At 50.9% G+C, this 17269-nt stretch overlaps 1 protein-coding gene across 2 annotated transcripts in view; it reads right to left on the bottom strand.

The window, feature by feature from the left end:
• Positions 1–8737: 8737 nt before the first annotated feature.
• The window catches only part of FAM83A (family with sequence similarity 83 member A), a 28918-nt gene continuing 20386 nt past the window's right edge, over positions 8738–17269 (bottom strand). Inside the window, exon 4 of one of the 2 annotated variants that reach the window (XM_054499264.2) lies at positions 8738–11605. In XM_054499264.2, the coding sequence (XP_054355239.2) occupies positions 11074–11605 (532 nt within the window). In that variant the 3' untranslated portion in view covers positions 8738–11073. Of the gene's footprint in view, positions 11606–16642; positions 16921–17269 lie in introns of those variants that run through there. The other variant, XM_054499263.1, reaches the window with a different exon arrangement.

The raw sequence follows: 17269 nt of genomic DNA, 5'->3' as shown, positions 1-17269 counted from the left end.
CACTCGCCTTTTCTAGTACTCTCCTCAAAATAGGCAAAGAACTGCTCTTATATTTTGAACAACTGTTTTTTTTTCTTTTTGAGATGGAGTGTCACTCTGTTGCCCAGGTTGGAGTGCAGTGGCACGATTGCAGCTCACTGCTACAACCTCTGCCTCCCAGGTTCAAGCAATTCTCCTGCCTCAGCCTCCCAAGTAGCTACGATTACAGGCATGCACCACCACACCCGGCTAATTTATGTATTTTTAGTAGAGATGGGGTTTCGCTATGTTGGCCAGTCTGGTCTCAAACTCCTGACCTCGTGATCCGCCTGCTTCAGCTTCCCAAAGTGCTGGGATTACAGGCATGAGCCACCGCATCCGGCTGAACAGTTCTTTTAGTGACTTCGATAGCATGACCAGCAATTGCACGTTTAGTCTTTAATGTGAAGCTGAAGACTGTGTATAATTAGTAGACATTTCAATTTTAGGAATTAAAAATTGTGAAGATCCTTCCATAGCACCTCATTGCTGTCCCTCTGTGCATTCGGTCGTTACCTATCAAATATTGAGCTATGATGTGTCAAGCATTGTGTGGTTGCTAGGGAGACACTGGTTATCATGGAGTTTGTGGTCTAGTTGTGGATTGCCCTCAGGATGGGACATAGACTCTAGCATGGCTTGCCAAGCCCTTCATGGTACAGTTTTGGCTACCTAGAGCCCCATCCTTCACTGCTCCTCACCTTTAAATGGACTGTGACCTTCACCTCAACCAATCCCCGCCCCCATCCAATGGCTAATTCACATTCATTTTTCAGGTCTGGTTTAGATGTAGCTTCCTGGAAGTCTTTCTGACCTGCCAGTGGTGGGAGGTTTCCCACTTCTGTGCTCCCTTACTGCTCGTTCAGTCCTGTACTGACCCTTATTCCTGTGTTTCGTATTCCATGTTGGACTATGACTGTTTTGTATATATTTGTATCCCCAAGGCAGAATAACCTGGCATCTCACTAAATATTTGTTGGAAGAATTGCTGAATGAATTGGCCAGCATCTTAATTTTGCAAAAGGTTAATACCCTGCAGATCTGATACTGTGCTGAGGCAGTCCTAGCACTCTGCCTGTTTCTGTCTGTAGCTAAACCTCTTCCTTCTGTCCATCTGATCTCCCTAGAAATGCCCCATTTTTTTCCTCTAACCCCTCTCGGCTTCTGGTCTCTATCCTAGCCCACTTGCCAACTTGGCCCGTTCTTTGAGCGTTTCATCTTCTGGCTTTCCTCCCCAACTTGCTGTCTCCACCATCCTGAATACCCAAGTGGTCTTCACAGATCCTGCTCACACCTCACTTCCGCCCCGCCTCACCTTCCTGGCAGCAGTGTGTTGACGCAAGTGAGAACCTGGCCTCCTGAACTCTGATGCCGCTGCTATAATAAAGGGTGGGAAAGGACACCCAGGAATACTGGTCACCTCTGGGTTTCATCACGCAAAGTCATCACAATCATTTCCAGCACAGATGGTGAAGGTAATTGAGCAATGATTACACTAAAGAAAAACCTTCAGCCCTGCCAGTTCAGACATCACTACCCTTGACAGTGAGTGAGTCACTTAGAAGGTGAGCAAATGTGCACCACAAATGTGACTGCACTCCGGATGCATGGGGTGGGACCTAAGGGAAATTTCTTGCCTCTTCCACTCTCAAAAGGCCTGTCTTCAACATTTGCTCCTCAAGAGGAATCTATGCTGGGTGTCTGAGCTGGTAAGAGTCTCTTTTTTTTTTTTTTGAGGTGGAGTCTTGCTTTGTTGCCCAGGCTGGAGTGCAATGGCGTGATCTCGCTCCCTACAACCTCCCCCTACCGGGTTCAAGCGATTCTCGTGCCTCAGCCTCCCAAGTAGCTAGGATTACAGGTGTGTGCCATCACACCCAGCTAATTTTTGTATTTGTAGTAGAGATGGGAGCTTTACCATGTTGGCCAGGCTGGTCTCAAACTCCTGAACTCAGGTGATCTGCTTGCCCCAGCCTCCCAAGGTTCTGGGATTACAGGTATGAGCCACTGCGCCTGGCCATCTTTTGTCCTTTATATTCTCACACCCCTACCATCTTCACACTGGAGTCAGAGGGATCTTACAAAGATCATTCTCACAGTCCTGGCTGAGCACAGTGGCTCATGCCTGTAATCCCAGCAGTTTGGGAGGCCAAGGCGGGTGGATCAAGAAGTCAGGAGTTCAAGACCAGCCTGGCCAAGATGGTGAAACCCCATCTCTACTAAAAATACAAAAATTAGCCGGGCATGGTGGCAGGCGCCTGTATTCCCACTTACTTGGGAGGCTGAGGCAGAGAATTGCTTGAACCTGGGAGGCGGAGGTTGCAGTGAGCCGAGATCGTGCCACTGCACTCCAGCCTGGGGAACAGAGTGAGACTCTGTCTCAAAAAAACAAAGAACACATCATTCTCATAGTCCTTCATGAGGCCTGCGAGGCCCCACATGGCCTGGCCCTGACCCACTCCAGCCCAGCTCGCTTTGCTCCCCTTGGTACTGTACCCACCCTGGTTTCCTCTCTTGTTCTTGGACTGCTCAAGCTTGCCCTTGCTCAAGCCTTTGCCCATCCAGTCACCTCCACTTTGAACATTCTCCCCTGCAATCCCCCAGCCCAGCCTTAAACATCCCCTTCCTATGGATCTCCACCCAAAGGTCACTCTCAGACAAGATGCTCCTGATCCCCAGACTGGCTCAGGTTCCCCTTCAAATGTCATCATATGCCCTGTGTTTTTGTTTTTTTTTTAAACGGCTTATTGGAATTGTAATTAATTTATTGTATAATTCCTCCTGGCCAGATCACAAGCTCTAGGGTGGTGTCTCTGGTTTGCCTTCTGTGGTGGAGCTCAGCTCCGTGGACATGCAGTGGCGTCTGCCATTGCTGCCTTCCTGGAGCTCAGGCCCTTGCAGAGGCAGTCGGAGGCATGGCAAGCCACAAGCACACAGCCCGTCCCCACCGAGCCCCACTACCAGCGCCAGAGGTGGCCCTGTCCCCTGCACAGTACCATGTTTCAAAAAAATGTGCTTCCTTTTAGGAAAACCTTGGGTAAAAAATCTCTACAAAACAAATCTAAGGCCACCATTTATTAAAAGATGGTTTTAAAGGGCAGCTTTATAGTGCTTTTGAACTTGAATCTAGGTAGTCTGTTTACACCCTGCTTTCCGGGAGTTAATCAAAACAACAAAACAATGAGCAAACAGAGAGGGATGTGCAGAAGAGCCCAGAACTCTGCCAGTGTGGCTGCACACGCAGTCAAGTCGGACTTGGTCATCCACGCACGCTCGCTTTCTCCGTGCCTGGCCCTGTGCTGTAGGGTCAGAAGCTGAAGAGAATGCCCCCGCCAACCGGCAGAAGAACAGTCTGAAGAGTGGCACCTCCGGTTCTGTTTTCCCAGTCAAAATGTGTCCATCAGGAGACTTTGCTAAAGAAGTTTGGAGAGGAAAGACATTTGTCCTTGTCCTTTTCTCCCTCCTTCGCACAGGGTGGCTTCATCACCTAGCGCTTTGGCGTTGTATCTGCCCAGCTTCTGAGCTAACCACCACCCCTGCCCCCCTCCTCTCTCTTTCACGGGGGCAAGTACCTAGCAATCATGTTTGTACTCAACGACTTTAACCGATGGGGGAGTCGGGGGGTGTACCTGACCCAAGCTGTACCTGGCCAATCAGATTCTCTCCCAGAGGTTCAGAAATGATTCTTCTCATGGGTCTGACTCTAACAAGCTCAAAAGTGGGGGGGTGGCTGTGTTCTGCCAAAGTGACTGAGGAATCGACAGGGCAGGTCTGCAGAGAAGCAAAATGAAGGAGATGCCCCAAAGGAGCAGAGGGACAGTTCTCTGCTTTGCTACTTTCTTTTTTTTTTTCTTTTTTCTTTATTTAAGACGGAGTTTCACTCCTGTTGCCCAGGCTGGAGTGCAATGACGCGATCTCGGCTCACTGCAACCCCCACTTCCTGGGATCAAGCGATTCTCCTGCCTCAGCCTCCCGAGTAGCATTCACCACCATGCCTGGCTAATTTTGTATTTTTAGTAGAGACAGGGTTTCTCCACGTTGGTCAGGCTGGTTTCAAACTCCCGACCTCAGGTGATCCGCCCGCCTTGGCCTCCCAAAGTGCTGGGATTACAGGTGTGAGCCACCACCCCTGCCTGCTTTACTACTTCGGATTCCAGGCTCTTCCTGGTCTCTAGGGACTGAGGCCTCCATGAGAACCCTGGAGTGTGGTCAGCGTGCCCACATCCTAATCCCCAGAACCTATGAATACATTAGCTTACATGGCAAAGGAGAATTGAGGTTGCTAATCAGCTGACATTAAAATAGGAAGATTATCCTGCGTTATCCAAGTGGGCCCAATGTCATTGCTGAGATCTTTAAAAATGGAAGGTCGAAGTGGAGAGAATCAGAGTCGGAAAGATGCTATGGCACTAACTTAAAGATGGAGGAAGGAGCTATGAGCCAAGATATTTGGGTAGAAAAGGCAAGGAAACATTCTCTCCTACAGTGTGTCCCGGAAAAAGCACAGCCCTGTAGACACCTTGATTCAAGCCCAGTGAGACCTGTCTTGACAGTCGGAATGAGAGAACTGTAGATGAAAATGTTGTGTTGCTCTAAGTAACTGTGCGCCTGGTCATTTCTTAAAGCAGCAATAGGAAACCAACACACCAAGTAACCCAATCCTTGCAACTCAAGAATCCTAATATGGACCACTTGAATCCTTCTAACCTTGGCTTGAGAATAACACTTCCTGTCTCAGAAGGCTCTTTATAAATGTCATACTTTCACTCATCGGCTTAATGGTAAACCTTGGTTTAGCATTGTTGTAGGCAATATCAAAGATCAGAGGCCACACTGGCTTTTAGGCAGCTCCCATCTACTAGAGTTCAGGACATCCACAGAAGTGAAACTGTTTTGTTTGTTTGTTTGTTTTTGAGATGGAGTTTTGCTCTTGTTGCCCAGGCTGGAGTGCAATGGTGTGGTCTCGGCTCACTGCAACCTCTGTCTCCCAGGTTCAAGCAATTCTCCTGCCTCAGCCTCCCAAGTAGCTGGGATTATAGGCGCCCATCACCATGCCGGGCTAATTTTTGTATTTTTAGTAGAGATGGCGTTTCACCATGTTGGCCAGGCTGGTCTCGAACTCCTGACCTCAGGTGATCCGCCTGCCTCGGCCTCCCAAAATGCTAGGATTATAGTCGTGAGCCACCACACCCGGCCAGAAGTGGCACTTAAGAGGGGGCAGGAGGGAGCGAGGCCTGGATAGTGCAGCATGCAGACAAGGGCTGGGGCTCTCAAGGAAGCTTCAGGAAGGAGGTAACATCTGAGTTGGACCTCAGGAGAGAGGAAGGTTTGCAGCAGGCTAGGTGGAGAATGAGAGGTACCATGTCAGGGTCCTCAGCTGAGGGATAAGGAGAGGAAAGGCAGAGAGGAAGTGGAGGCTGGTGGCCAGGTGAGCAGCCGGAAGGGAGGTGGTGGGGAATGGGGCTGGCAGGTGAGCCAGCGCTGAATCACGAGGCCCCATCGATACCCTGGTGAGCAGCTTGGCTGTAGTCAGACGGAAAGCTTGTGAACAGGGGAATGGCTGGTATTGGGCTGTGCTTTAAATGGCAAATCTGATTTTACTTTTTAAATGTTAAACTGCCTTTGAGCTTCAAGCAATATGTGTTTTCTGGGAGAGCCCCAGGTATAAGTGCTCACCTGGAGGGTGGAGGTGAACTCAAGACACCCAAGAAGAGGTGCCTTGGAGATCCACACTGATGGAGAGGGCATCACTCTCGGCTGCTCCCCTTCCATGTTGAACAGAGCCAAGCTCTTCCCCAAGGCTCTCCCCTCTGGCTAGCATGCCTTGCCTGCCTTTTGTGTGGCTGGCTCCGTCTCCCTTCCAGGGTTCAGCACTGATGTCTCCCCTTGTACAGACCTTCCCTGACCCCTGTCACTCTCCATATCATTCTCTCTCAGTCCAACAAAGCTCAGATCAGGGCAGTGCAAACCCCAGAGGCAGCGAGGCTCCGGACACCTTCGTGTGAGCTGAGTGCCAGCACCATTCTCTTTCCCCTGGCACGTTGTAGGCCACAATTGTGATGAAATACATGAATGCAGGCCCCTTTGAAGTGGAAACCAAGGCTGGCCTCCCCAAGCCCAGACCTCCAGGGCTATACACCCCTTTTTTAATTGCAAATCCAGGATTTGGAATAGGATATTCAGCAGGGGAACCACTGCATGAGTCCCGTCCGGATTAGGAAGGATAATCTGCTTTACTCAATCTACAAAGTCAGGTGTTAGTATCATCCAGAGACACGCTTGCAGAAACATCTAGAAGAATGTTTGTCCAAATATCTGGACGCTCCATAGCCAAGTTGAAACATGAAATTAACCATCATAAGTCCAGCTGGCATCTGTGCACAGCTCCTTAAACTCTTAATCCAATTGACTGGTGTCCTTATAAGAAGAGGAAATTGGAGACACAGGGAGACCCCAGGGGCGCAGGCACACAGAGGGATGGCCACATGAAGGGGCAGCAAAAGAAAGGAGAAAGGCTATCTGTGAGCCAAGGAGAGTGGCCACAGAAGAATCTAGCTCTGTGGACACCTTCGTCTTGGACTTCCAGCCTCCAGAACTGTGAGAGAATACATTTCTGTTGTTGAAGCTGCCCGTTGTGTGGTGTTTATGTTTCAGCAGCCCTAGCTAGGTACACACTGCCCTTCCAAACACAAACAGGGAAAGCCCCCTCAGAGGATTTTCTTACTCTTCCCTTTTCTCTGGGCTGCTTTGTGTGCTTCGTCGGTGGCATCTTCCTTACCTCCAGGGTTTGCATTTCTTATTCCTCCATGTTCCTGAAAATCAAGGGAAAGGCCTGCTTGTATTTTTCCGGGGAGACTGGGAAGATAGGGCTCAACGACCTTGGGGATTCTTCACTCACCACTCTGTCAGTGGGAGAATCTGGAAATCTCTGTTCTCAAGTCAAGGCCACTAGCCTAGAAAGTGCCTTTGTGTGAATTTGTGAAGGGCGTCCTTGCCTGACTCAGGGAGTGGGCAGTAGGGGAAGGTGGCCTTGGCAAGCATAGCTATGGTGGGCTTCAGACTCCCCGGCGCACCGCCACCTGCGCCGCGCCTCTCCATCCGCTCCGTGTGCTGCATCATGGTTTCATGTTCTCCTTCACCACATGCTACAGAGGAAAGAAGGATGCAGCACCCTAGGAAGCAATGCCTGGGTCAAACGAAATACAGTGAACAACAGCAAGAGGAGGTTGTGTTTACGTTTGCACATGTGTCTGCAGTATTTACATCCTCTAATAACAGTTCCAACACAGACACTCTTCAGGAGGAAGCTAGGAAAGTGAGTGACAGTTTCTCTGTGTCCACCGGCTTCTTGGATCAAGTTCAGAAAGTGAAATATTTGGGCCGGACGCGGTGGCTCACGCCTGTAACCCCAGCACTTTGGGAGGCTGAGGTGGGTGGATCACCTGAGGTCGGGAGTTTGAGACCAGCCTGGCCAACATGGCAAAACCCCATCTCTACAAAAAATACAAAAATTAGTCGATGTGGTGGTGGGCTCCTGTAATCCCAGCTACTTGGGAGGCTGAGGCAGGAAAATCGCTTGAACCCGGGAGGCGGTGGTTGCAATGAGCTGAGATTGCGCCACTCCAGCCTGGGCGACAGAGCAAGACTGTCTCAAAAAAAAAAAAAAAAAGTGAAATATTTGAAGAAGCTGCTTTGACAATTTCATGACAGGCTAGCAGGGTCAGTAGGAAGACTATGTGAAGGCGAGGCAGCCCTTCCTCCCCTACGTTCTGGAGGGACAGAGAGTGAAGGTGGTCTCGGGGTATCTGAGTATTCGTCTCCCCTGTGGGAGCAAAGCTCCTCACCAATATTCAACGAGGGAGGACTGACTGTGCCCTTGGACTGTCTGTAGCACCGTTGTAGCATCCTGTGGGTCCAGAGAGATACCTTTGGTCTCTGGGCTCTTATGATGTAGATGGAGAGACAGGAGAGCAGTATCTGACGAGGATCAAGTGCAGGTAACAGATCATTCCTAGAAGAGAGGGGCTCTGAGGAGCAGGGTTGATCATTAGCAACCCACACCTCAGTCCATGTTGGCTGACTGTCCTGTAGATAGGTCCTATGATCCTAAGTCCCTGGCTTGGGGGATGCGTTTGACCCTAGGTGAGGTACCCCAGGACATGCAGATCATAGTGTTTCTTCATTCTCTTATGTTCTGCATGGTGGCTGTTCACATGCAGGTCCCTCCCAGCCCTCTCTGTGCCCTGGGAGTTCTTTGAGGCTGATAGATGCGTGTCCCGGAGCTGACACGGTGCCTGGCACATGGGAGATGCTAAGCTGCAGCTGTTGAAATTCACACTGTAGTAGATAGAGACTCCATATGTTTAAAGACACAGAGTGACACTCTAGCAAGCAGGCCCCAGCAAGGGAGGTACAGGTACGATTATAACCCAGAACAGAATTAAAGATGGAATGTGACCCGGTTTTGTAGGATTTGAAAGTTGGATAAAGACTTCTTCTGGCTTTCAGACAGACAATTGCCAGGTGTGTAAAACCACCCCTAATCCTCTGGTGGAAATAGTGTGTGTGTGTCGGGGGGTCTTGGGAATCCAGAGCAATGGCCCAGCCTGGAGTTGAGGGGGTCTCAGAGGCTGTATCACTCGGGCAAAGCTAGATCATGGTGCAGGAAGAAACAACCCCCAAATCGCAGTGGCTTAAACAACAAAGGTTTATTTCTTGCTCACTACATATCCATTGCGGGTTGGTGGGGTGGGAGTGGGGGATTCTGCTCATCGCTTAGGACCCCAGGCTGGCAGAGGAGGGTTTCAACTGGAGAGCTGCTTCTATGTGGCAACCTGTACCCAGGCTCTCAAAGCTTCTGCCTGGAAATGACCCTCAGCCCTTCTGCTCAATCTCCACTCGCCAGGGCAGCCCCGACCTAACCTCCCAGCAGGCAGCGCATCACACATTACAGGTGCCTAGGAGAGAAGAAACTGCACCTTTGTCAACAAAGATGACCACGGAGGGAAGACTGCTGATGGACAGTGGTTAGGAGTAGGGGGGCTTGTTCCCACCTGCAGGTTCTCCCCTGTCTCCCAGGACTGAGCTCGACACAGGCACCGGCTGAGGCCTTTGGAAAGCTGGGCTTGGGAGCTTCTGTGACCTGGCAAGCTTTGCCTTCCTTAAACTTTCTCAGCAGATGGTGAAATCCAATTTGGAATGTTCAGCCAGGCCCAGTCATTCTAACCTCATCTCAGCCGTCAGCTGTGAAACAACAAGGTCAGGGCTGGGGTTGAGAAAGCCATCAGGAACCAAAGCGTTGTTTTTTTGTTTTTGTTTTGTTTTGTTTACTTTTAGGAGCTAAGGAGGAAAAAAGTGAAGGACAGGAATATAATAATTAATAATAATAATAATAAAAGAAACCAGAAGCCAAGATGCCCCAGATCATGCTGGGAGCAGTGGAGAATTGGAACAGAGGGATGGATGGGCAGAGGGGACTGGGGAAGATGCCACAGGCCGTCAGGGGTCAGAGGCCACCAGGAGGAAGAGCTCTGTGCTCTCGGCCCTCCACAGCGAAGGCTGAGCTTCCCCGCCAAAAACTGACAAGGGAGGAGAGGGCCCAGAAACAGGAGAAGGATGTGGAGTTGGCACCTGCTCCCCTCTGGCTGCCCAGCCTGGATCACATACCACTGACCCCGTTGTCACACCTGAGGTGCAGGGTTAACTGTTACTTTCTCTGGGAAGTGTCTCTGACATCCCACCCACCACAGGGCTGGCCAACCCTCCTCTATGCTCTCTCTCTCTCTTTTTTTTTTCTGTGATGGAGTCTCGCTTTGTTGCCCACGCTGGAGTGCAGTGATGCAATCTCAGCTCATTGCAACCTCTGCTTCCTGGGTTCAAGCAATTCTCCTGTCTCAGCCTAATTTTTGTATTTTTAGTAGAGATGGGGTTTTACCATATTGGTCAGGCTGGTCTCGAGACCAGGTAATCCACCTGATTTCAGGTAATCCACCCACCTTGGCCTCCCAAAGTTCTAGGATTACGGGCGTGAGCCACCATGCCCGGCCCCTCCTTTATGCTTTCTAAGCATCTTATATTTCTTTGCACTCAGCTAGGCTGTGCCCTCAGGACCTAGTTCCACCCCAGGAACAAAGAGGGGCACTGTGAATTGAGAAGGAATGAATGATGGGGCTTGTGAGGTTCAGCATTTATTCCTCGGGAGGTGACCAGGCTGGTCAGAGGCACCTGGATCTGGGGACGGCTGAGCCCTCCCTGCTGCTCAAGGCTGGCCTGGGCACTCAAGATTGGCCTGGGCACTCAAGCTCCTAGGTCCAGTCTAGACTCCAGGGACCTCCAGGCCAGCCCAAGGCTCTTTGAAGCAAGAATCTGAGTCTACTAAACTGCCTTGTCCAACCCAACACCCCAAACTCCTCAGCTAGCTCCATCCCTGGTGGCTACAGCTTCAGATGGCTCCCCCATACAACTCATAGATACAGGTTCTGGGGCCTCACCCCTAACTCACTGGGCCCAGGGATACCCTAGTATTAGCCTTTCGCAGGAGGAGGAGTTTCCCCAACTCTCCCGAAACATCCAGAATGTTCCCACACCTTCTCCTTAGTCTTTCTTTCCTGAATTTCTTGGGAGTGGACCATTCCTGGGCACTGGAAACCAGAAATACCAAACTACCATCTATCTCTCGGTGCCTCTGTTTACCCATTTGTAAAACTTGGGCTGCATTTCCTGCTTCTTACGGAGTTTTGGGGACCATTAATATTAAAGCCTGGGATGATTTCTGGAAGACAGAGACTCTGTTTTCATGATTTTGTCCTCTAGCTGCCCCACAACCTCCCTGGAACCTTCTGGAATGTGCTGCACAGATCAAACTAGAGCGGGGAACCCAAGGACTGGTGGGGGCCGGCAAGCGGATGGCCTGGGGCCTGGGAACATTGAACCATGGCAGTGATTTTGAGTGTCTTTTCAAAGGGAAGTGGCTCAACGCCACTCGTCGTTGAGGTGGGTCTTGGGGTCTCAGGGAGTGCCCAGCCCTGGGCCTGCGGAGGGCAGCAGGGGAAGGGACCTTCAGAAGTGAGGGGAGGCCTGCAGGAAGGGCCTCCAGGTGGGAGTCAGCCTAGGCACCAGGCCCAGCTGCTCCAGCTGCAGCCGCGTGGGCCTGTAGGCCCCCAGGTTGCTGTAGACGGTGGCGGGCGGGCCGTCGTGGGGCCGCGGGGAGAGGTGGGCCTGGGGACTTGGGGCTCCCCAAGGGCCGTGGTGGTGCTGGAACCGGGGCGGTGGAGGCGGGTGTGGGGCCGCGGGGCTGCTGGGCCCCGAAGACGCGGACACACTTCGGGTACGGGGGTGGCTGCCCCCCGAGCGGCCGCTGAAGGGGTTGGAGGACGTGCGGTCACTGGCGGAGCCACTGCTGCTGCTGAGGCGGCCATTGGCCAGGGCTGCTCCGGGCGGGACGGGGGCGACCAGCCGCGGGGACTTCAGGCCCATCACGGGCTTGGAGGAGGCGTAGAGGTGGCGGAACTCCTCGTCAAACAGCTCCACCGCCTGACCCGTGAACTTGGAGAGGATGTTCCGGTGCACGTGTCCGCAGAGCCAGGTGAAGCTGGAGGGGAAGAGGAGAGAGAGTGATAGAGGAGAAGGGGGAGGGAGGGGGAGGGGAAGTGGAGGAGGAGGGGGAGGAGAGGAAGAGGGAGGGAGGAGGTGGAGGAAGGAGAAGGAGGGAGAGGGGAAGTGGGAGGGGGAAGAGGAGGAGGAGGGGAGGGGGAAGGGAAGTGGGGAGGGGAGGAGGAAGAAGAGGAGGAAGAGGAGGGGAGGGGGAGGAGGAGGAAGAGGAGGACAGATAGGAGGCTTCGCTGGGCCCAGGCCCCAAGATCCTCCTGGGGGACCAGTCTGGGAGTTGTGGGTCCCCTTGGGGCAGGGACGGAAGGGGACCAACCCATGTCCACTGCCCCTCCTCTCGGGCTCATTTCATCCTGGCAGAAACCCTGAGAGGGAGACATTGCGACACCTCTCTTAAAGACGACAAAACTGAGGCTCAGGGGCCAGAATGTGTTTGCGGGGGAATAATTTAAGATGCCAGAGCGAATCCCTGGCCTCAAGGCTCCCTCCTGGTGCTCAGATTGCAGCCCCTTAGAAGCTCCCTGAGGAGGCAGAAGGGGGCTGAGTCCCAGGCGCCCGGACTCTGCGCTCAGGGTAGTCACCCAGCAGCCGGGGCCTTCTCGTCTCCGTCTGTGGAATGAGGAGCGCCAGCGCCTTTAACCACACAGGGGTCAGGAAAGCCCCTGCAAAAGGCGGCTGCTCTTGGGAAGCCGGGCTGTGTTTTCATGAAAATCTAAAGCGTTCCTGAAAGAGGATTCGGCTCCATTTTCAGGCACAGGGACCCAGCAGGGATGAGTGGAGGAGGAGCACCGTGCGCCTCCCGGAGACGCTGACAGGAGTGGTTTATGGAGGAAGCACCCAGACACCGGGCGGGGGCTGTCGGGGGGAGGAGTGGTGGACGACACCCTCAAGGAGAGGCCTGGGGCCACCACTTACAGGTTTTACGGAAAAACAAAATGCCTAAGGCAGTTATTACTTTGTATGATTCCCAGATTTTTTTTTTTTTTTTTTTTTTTTTTTTTTTTTGAGTCTTACTCTGTCACCCAGGCTGGAGTGCAATGGTATGATCTCATCCCACTGCAACCTCCGCCTCTCGGGTTCAAACGATTATTCTGCCTCAACCTCCCGAGTAGCTGGGATTACAGGCGCCCGCCACCACGCCCAGCTAATTTTTGTATTTTTAGTAGAGACGGGGGTTCACCATGTTGGCCAGGCTGGTCTCGAATTCCTGACCTCGTGATCCGCCCGCCTCGGCCTCCCAAAGTGCTGGGATTACAGGCGTGAGCCACCTCGCCCGGCCTGGTTCCCAGATTTAACCCAAACTCTTTTCTGTTTCTGATGGAAAACTCCTTTCATTCCTCCCCCCGCCCCCTCAATGCTTGAAACTCTGGTAACAGCATACACCTCCCGAGAGCAACAGGCTAGAGGCTCCTGGGGTCCTGCTCAGGTGAACTTGAAGCAAAGGGGAGAGGATGGTCGGGGGAATGGTCGCCGAGCCGGGACAGCGCCAGAGCTGAGCAGAAACGGGCCCGCCAAAGATAGGATCGCAGCCCCCAGCCCCCAGCCCACCTGTCTTGCCACCCAAAGTCCTGGCCTCAGCCCGAGGTTGGGAGTTCCCTGCTCTGTGAGGCAGGGCGGGGCCGCACAAGGCTCGGATAATCCTGGGAACAGCAATGAGGCTTTGTTTAAATCTCACCTCCCGCCGGGAACCACCCACACCCCCAGAGAGGTGAGCAGCTGATGCCGAGCCAAGCACCAGCCCTGCCACGGGACAGGAGGCAAGCGCAGGGACAAAGGGCCGCCCTGCACTCAGAAGCCAGTCGCCCTATGTTGTCTGAATCAGGCTGCATGGGGCAACATAGCTGCTGCTTTGCTCAACAGAACAAGTCCAAAGAACAAGTCCAAAGACGTCCTGGCAACTCCTCAGGTCCCCAGCACCTGTGTCCCCGATTGCACTGTGCCCCGCCCCAGACCTCCCCCCCCCCCACACCTGCACACCCGCGCATCTCATCCTTTAGCTTTTCTTTTCTTTTTTTTGAGACGCTGTCTTGCTCTGTCGCCCAGGCTGGAGTGCAGTGGTGTGATCTCGGCCCATCGCAACCTCCGCCTCCTGGGTTAAAGCAATTCTCTGCCTTGGCCTCCAGAGTAGCTGGGATTACAGGTGCCCGCCACCACGCCCGGCTAATTTTTGTATTTTTAGTAGAGACCATCTTGGCCAGTCTGGTCTTGAACTCCTGACCTCGTGATCCACTTGCCTCAGCCTGCCAAAGTGCTGGGATTACAGGTGTGAGCCACTGCTCCTGGCCATGCTTTAGCTTTTATACTTTTGATCACAGCCCATGAGCAGAAATACATTTTCTTTCTTTTTTTTTTTTGAGACAGAGTCTGGCTCTGTCACCCAGGCTGTAGTGCAGTGGTGTGATCTCGGCTCACTGAAAGCTCCGCCTCCCGGGTTCACACAATTCTCCTGCCTCAGCCTCCCATGTAGCTGGGACTACAGGCGCCCGCCACCATGCCCGGCTAATTTTTTTGTGTTTTTAGTAGAGATGGGATTTCACCGTGTTAGCCAGGATGGTCTCGATCTCCTGATCTCGTGATCCACCCGCCTCGGCCTCCCAAAGTGCTGGGATTACAGGTGTGAGCCACTGCGCCCGGCCAATACATTTTATTTCTATTGTTGTTTGACCCATAAATACGTAGCATTCACTTAATCATCTTTGGCTCATGACCAAACTCTACTCATTGGTCTATTCGTCACCCATTTTCACTTATTTAACTATTTAATTGGTGATTTTAAGTAATATAGTAAGCACTTATGAACCCACTACCTAAAAGAAAAGGTCACATCATTTTTTAAAACTTTTTTCTCTTAAAAAAATTTTTTTTGGCAGAGATGGGGTCTTGCTATGTTGCTCAGACTGGTCTTGAACTCCTGGCTTCAAGTGATCCTCCCTGCTTGGCCTCCCTTAAGTGCTGGGATTACAGGCATTAGCCACCACACCTGGCCAAGGTAGCATCTTGAGGATAGTCCACATCTAGCCATAGGGTCCCTCCTTGCATCCCTTTCCCAGGACCCCTGAACTAGAACTCAGCACACCATGAATACTGTGATCATAATGCCCTTGCTTTCCTTTTTCCATAATTAAAGAATTTTTTTGTCTTTTTTTTTTTTTGAGATGGAGTTTCACTCTTGTTGCCCAGGCTGGAGTGCAGTGGCGTGATCTCGGCTCACTGCAACCTCTGCCTCCTGGGTTCCAGCACTTCTTCTGCCTCAGCCTCCCAAGTAACTGGGATTACAACCATGATGGCTAATTTTTGTATTTTTAGTAGAGATGGGGTTTCACCATGTTGGCCAGGCTGGTCTCTAACTCCTGACCTCAAGTGATCCACCCACCTTTGCCTCCCAAAATGCTGGGATTACAGGTGTGAGCCACCACTGTGTCCTGCCTGCAGTACTTCATTTTTGACTCTTGTGTAATATGGCACTGATGGCTGTCTTGTGGTGCATTCATCACCTCCCTCTGCTAGGCATTTGGGTTCTGTTGTGAACAGTGCTGCTGTGAACATTCTCATATACGTCTTCTACCATACATGTGGACCAGCTTCTTGTGGAAATATACCTACGAGTACAGTTGGTGGGTCATAAACTAGGTGAGTATTCAGCTTTTGGAGAAAAGGCCAAAATCTTTTCACAGTCATTGTCCCAATTTGCAATCCCATCAACAGGGTGTGAAAGATCCCTGAAATCCACCATTTGGTATGGTCAGTCTTTTTTATTTCTGTGCTGGTTGGAGAGGTGTGAAATGGGGACTCATTCTAGCCCTGACTCACATTTTCCAGATGTCTCATGATGCTGCACATCTTTCCACATGTTTTTTTTTGTTTTTGTTTTGTTTTTTTTAACCACGTGTTGCCTCCTTGGTGAAACGCCTGCTTATGTCTCCCACCCACTTTTCTGCTGTGCTCTTGTGCTCTCGTGAGTCTCAGCACTAATCTCTGTCAGGGGTGTGCATCTTGAATAGCTGCTTCCAGTTTGTAACTGACTTTTCACTTTCTTTAAGATGTCTTTCTTTTTTTCTTTTCTTTTCTTACTTTTTTTTTTTTTTTTTTGAGACAGATCTCATTCTGTCCCCCAGGCTGGAGTACAGTGGCTTGATCTCAGCTCACTGCAACCTCTGCCTCCCGGATTCAAGTGATCCTCCCACCTCAGCCTCCCGAGTAGCTGGGACTACAGGCGCGTGCCACCACACCCGGCTAATTTTTGTATTTTTAGTAGAGACAGGATTTTACCATGTTGGCCAGGCTGGTCTTGAACTCTTGACCTCAGGTGATCCACCTTCCTTGGCCTCCCAAGGTGCTGGGATTACAGATGTGAACCACCGCACCCAGCCAAGATGTCTTTCAATGAACCAACATTCTTAATTGTAATATAGTCAGATTAAGCAAACTTTTATGGTCACTGCTTTTTTTTTTTTTTTTTAATGTGTGTATGTTTTCTTTTTAAAGAAATCTACGAGAGTTTTAGTTTATTTTCAACATTCATATTCTTTTCAACTATTGCAAGTTGATTTGTAAACAAATGCGTGCATGGTGGGTAGTAATCCCGTTTTACATACGGGGAGTTATTTTTTCCAGTTCCTCCTTTCCCCACTGCTCTGGCATGCCCTGTGGTGTGTGAATCTGTGCCTGAGCTTTCTGTTCTGTGTGTCAATTTGTCCCTCCTCCAATGACACATTGTCTTGATTACTGCAGTTTCATGACAAGTTCTGAACTCTGGTAGGGCAAGTTGTCCCTGCTTGTTTTTCTTCTTCGGATTTATCTTGGCTATTCTTGGAAAAGCACATTTAACATCATGACCCACAAGTACATAACCACACGATAATTTCCAGAACATCCTTTACCTCAGTGTGCTCTGATTATTTTTATTTTATTCTGTGTCATTTAAAAAAAATGCTAGACATCATCTACTAAATTGATTTCACACCCCGCTAATGGATGGTGAGACACAGTTTGAAAAACTGTATTCTTTCAGGACACTGAATGGTCAGAACCCAATGTGCTTTTATTTATTCATTCAACAAATATTTGTGGCCATGTATAATGTATCAGGTGCTGTATTTACTGTACTCCATGCCAGGAAAGCAACAGAGAAGAAAACATACCCAGTCCAGTCCCTGACCTCATGTCATTTACAATCTTGGCTAATCAACTTCACAAATAAATAATTCCAAATCATGATGGGAGTGAAGCCATAGAGGATAAGAGCGCTCGGGGTAGGGTGATCAGAGGTCTCTGAGGCAATGATCTGGAAGCTGCCACCTACAAGATGAGGAGTTAGCAAGCTAGAGACAGCAGGAATGAGCTCTCCGACGGAGGGCATGAACAGCAAGTGCAAAGGCCCTGGGACTCGAAAGAGCATGAAAGACTGAGGAAGCGGCCAGTGTGGCTCCAACACAGTGGAGGAGTTGGGGAATCCTACTGAGATAGAGGCCCTGGTAAGGATGTAGATTTTTGTTGTTGTTGTTGTTCCTAGAAGCAGTGGCGAGTATTGAAGGATTTTAAAGTGGTTTGATCTGGTTTGTGTTTCTGTTCCTGGGAGAGAAAACCCATGGGTGGCAGTGGGGGCGGGGCAGGAGGCCAATTAGAAGCCAGGATGATGTCTTGCTGT

The sequence above is a fragment of the Pongo pygmaeus genome, chromosome 7 (assembly GCF_028885625.2).
Source record: "Pongo pygmaeus isolate AG05252 chromosome 7, NHGRI_mPonPyg2-v2.0_pri, whole genome shotgun sequence".
NCBI lineage: Eukaryota > Metazoa > Chordata > Mammalia > Primates > Hominidae > Pongo > Pongo pygmaeus.
This window is presented reverse-complemented; position numbering and strand designations above follow the sequence as displayed.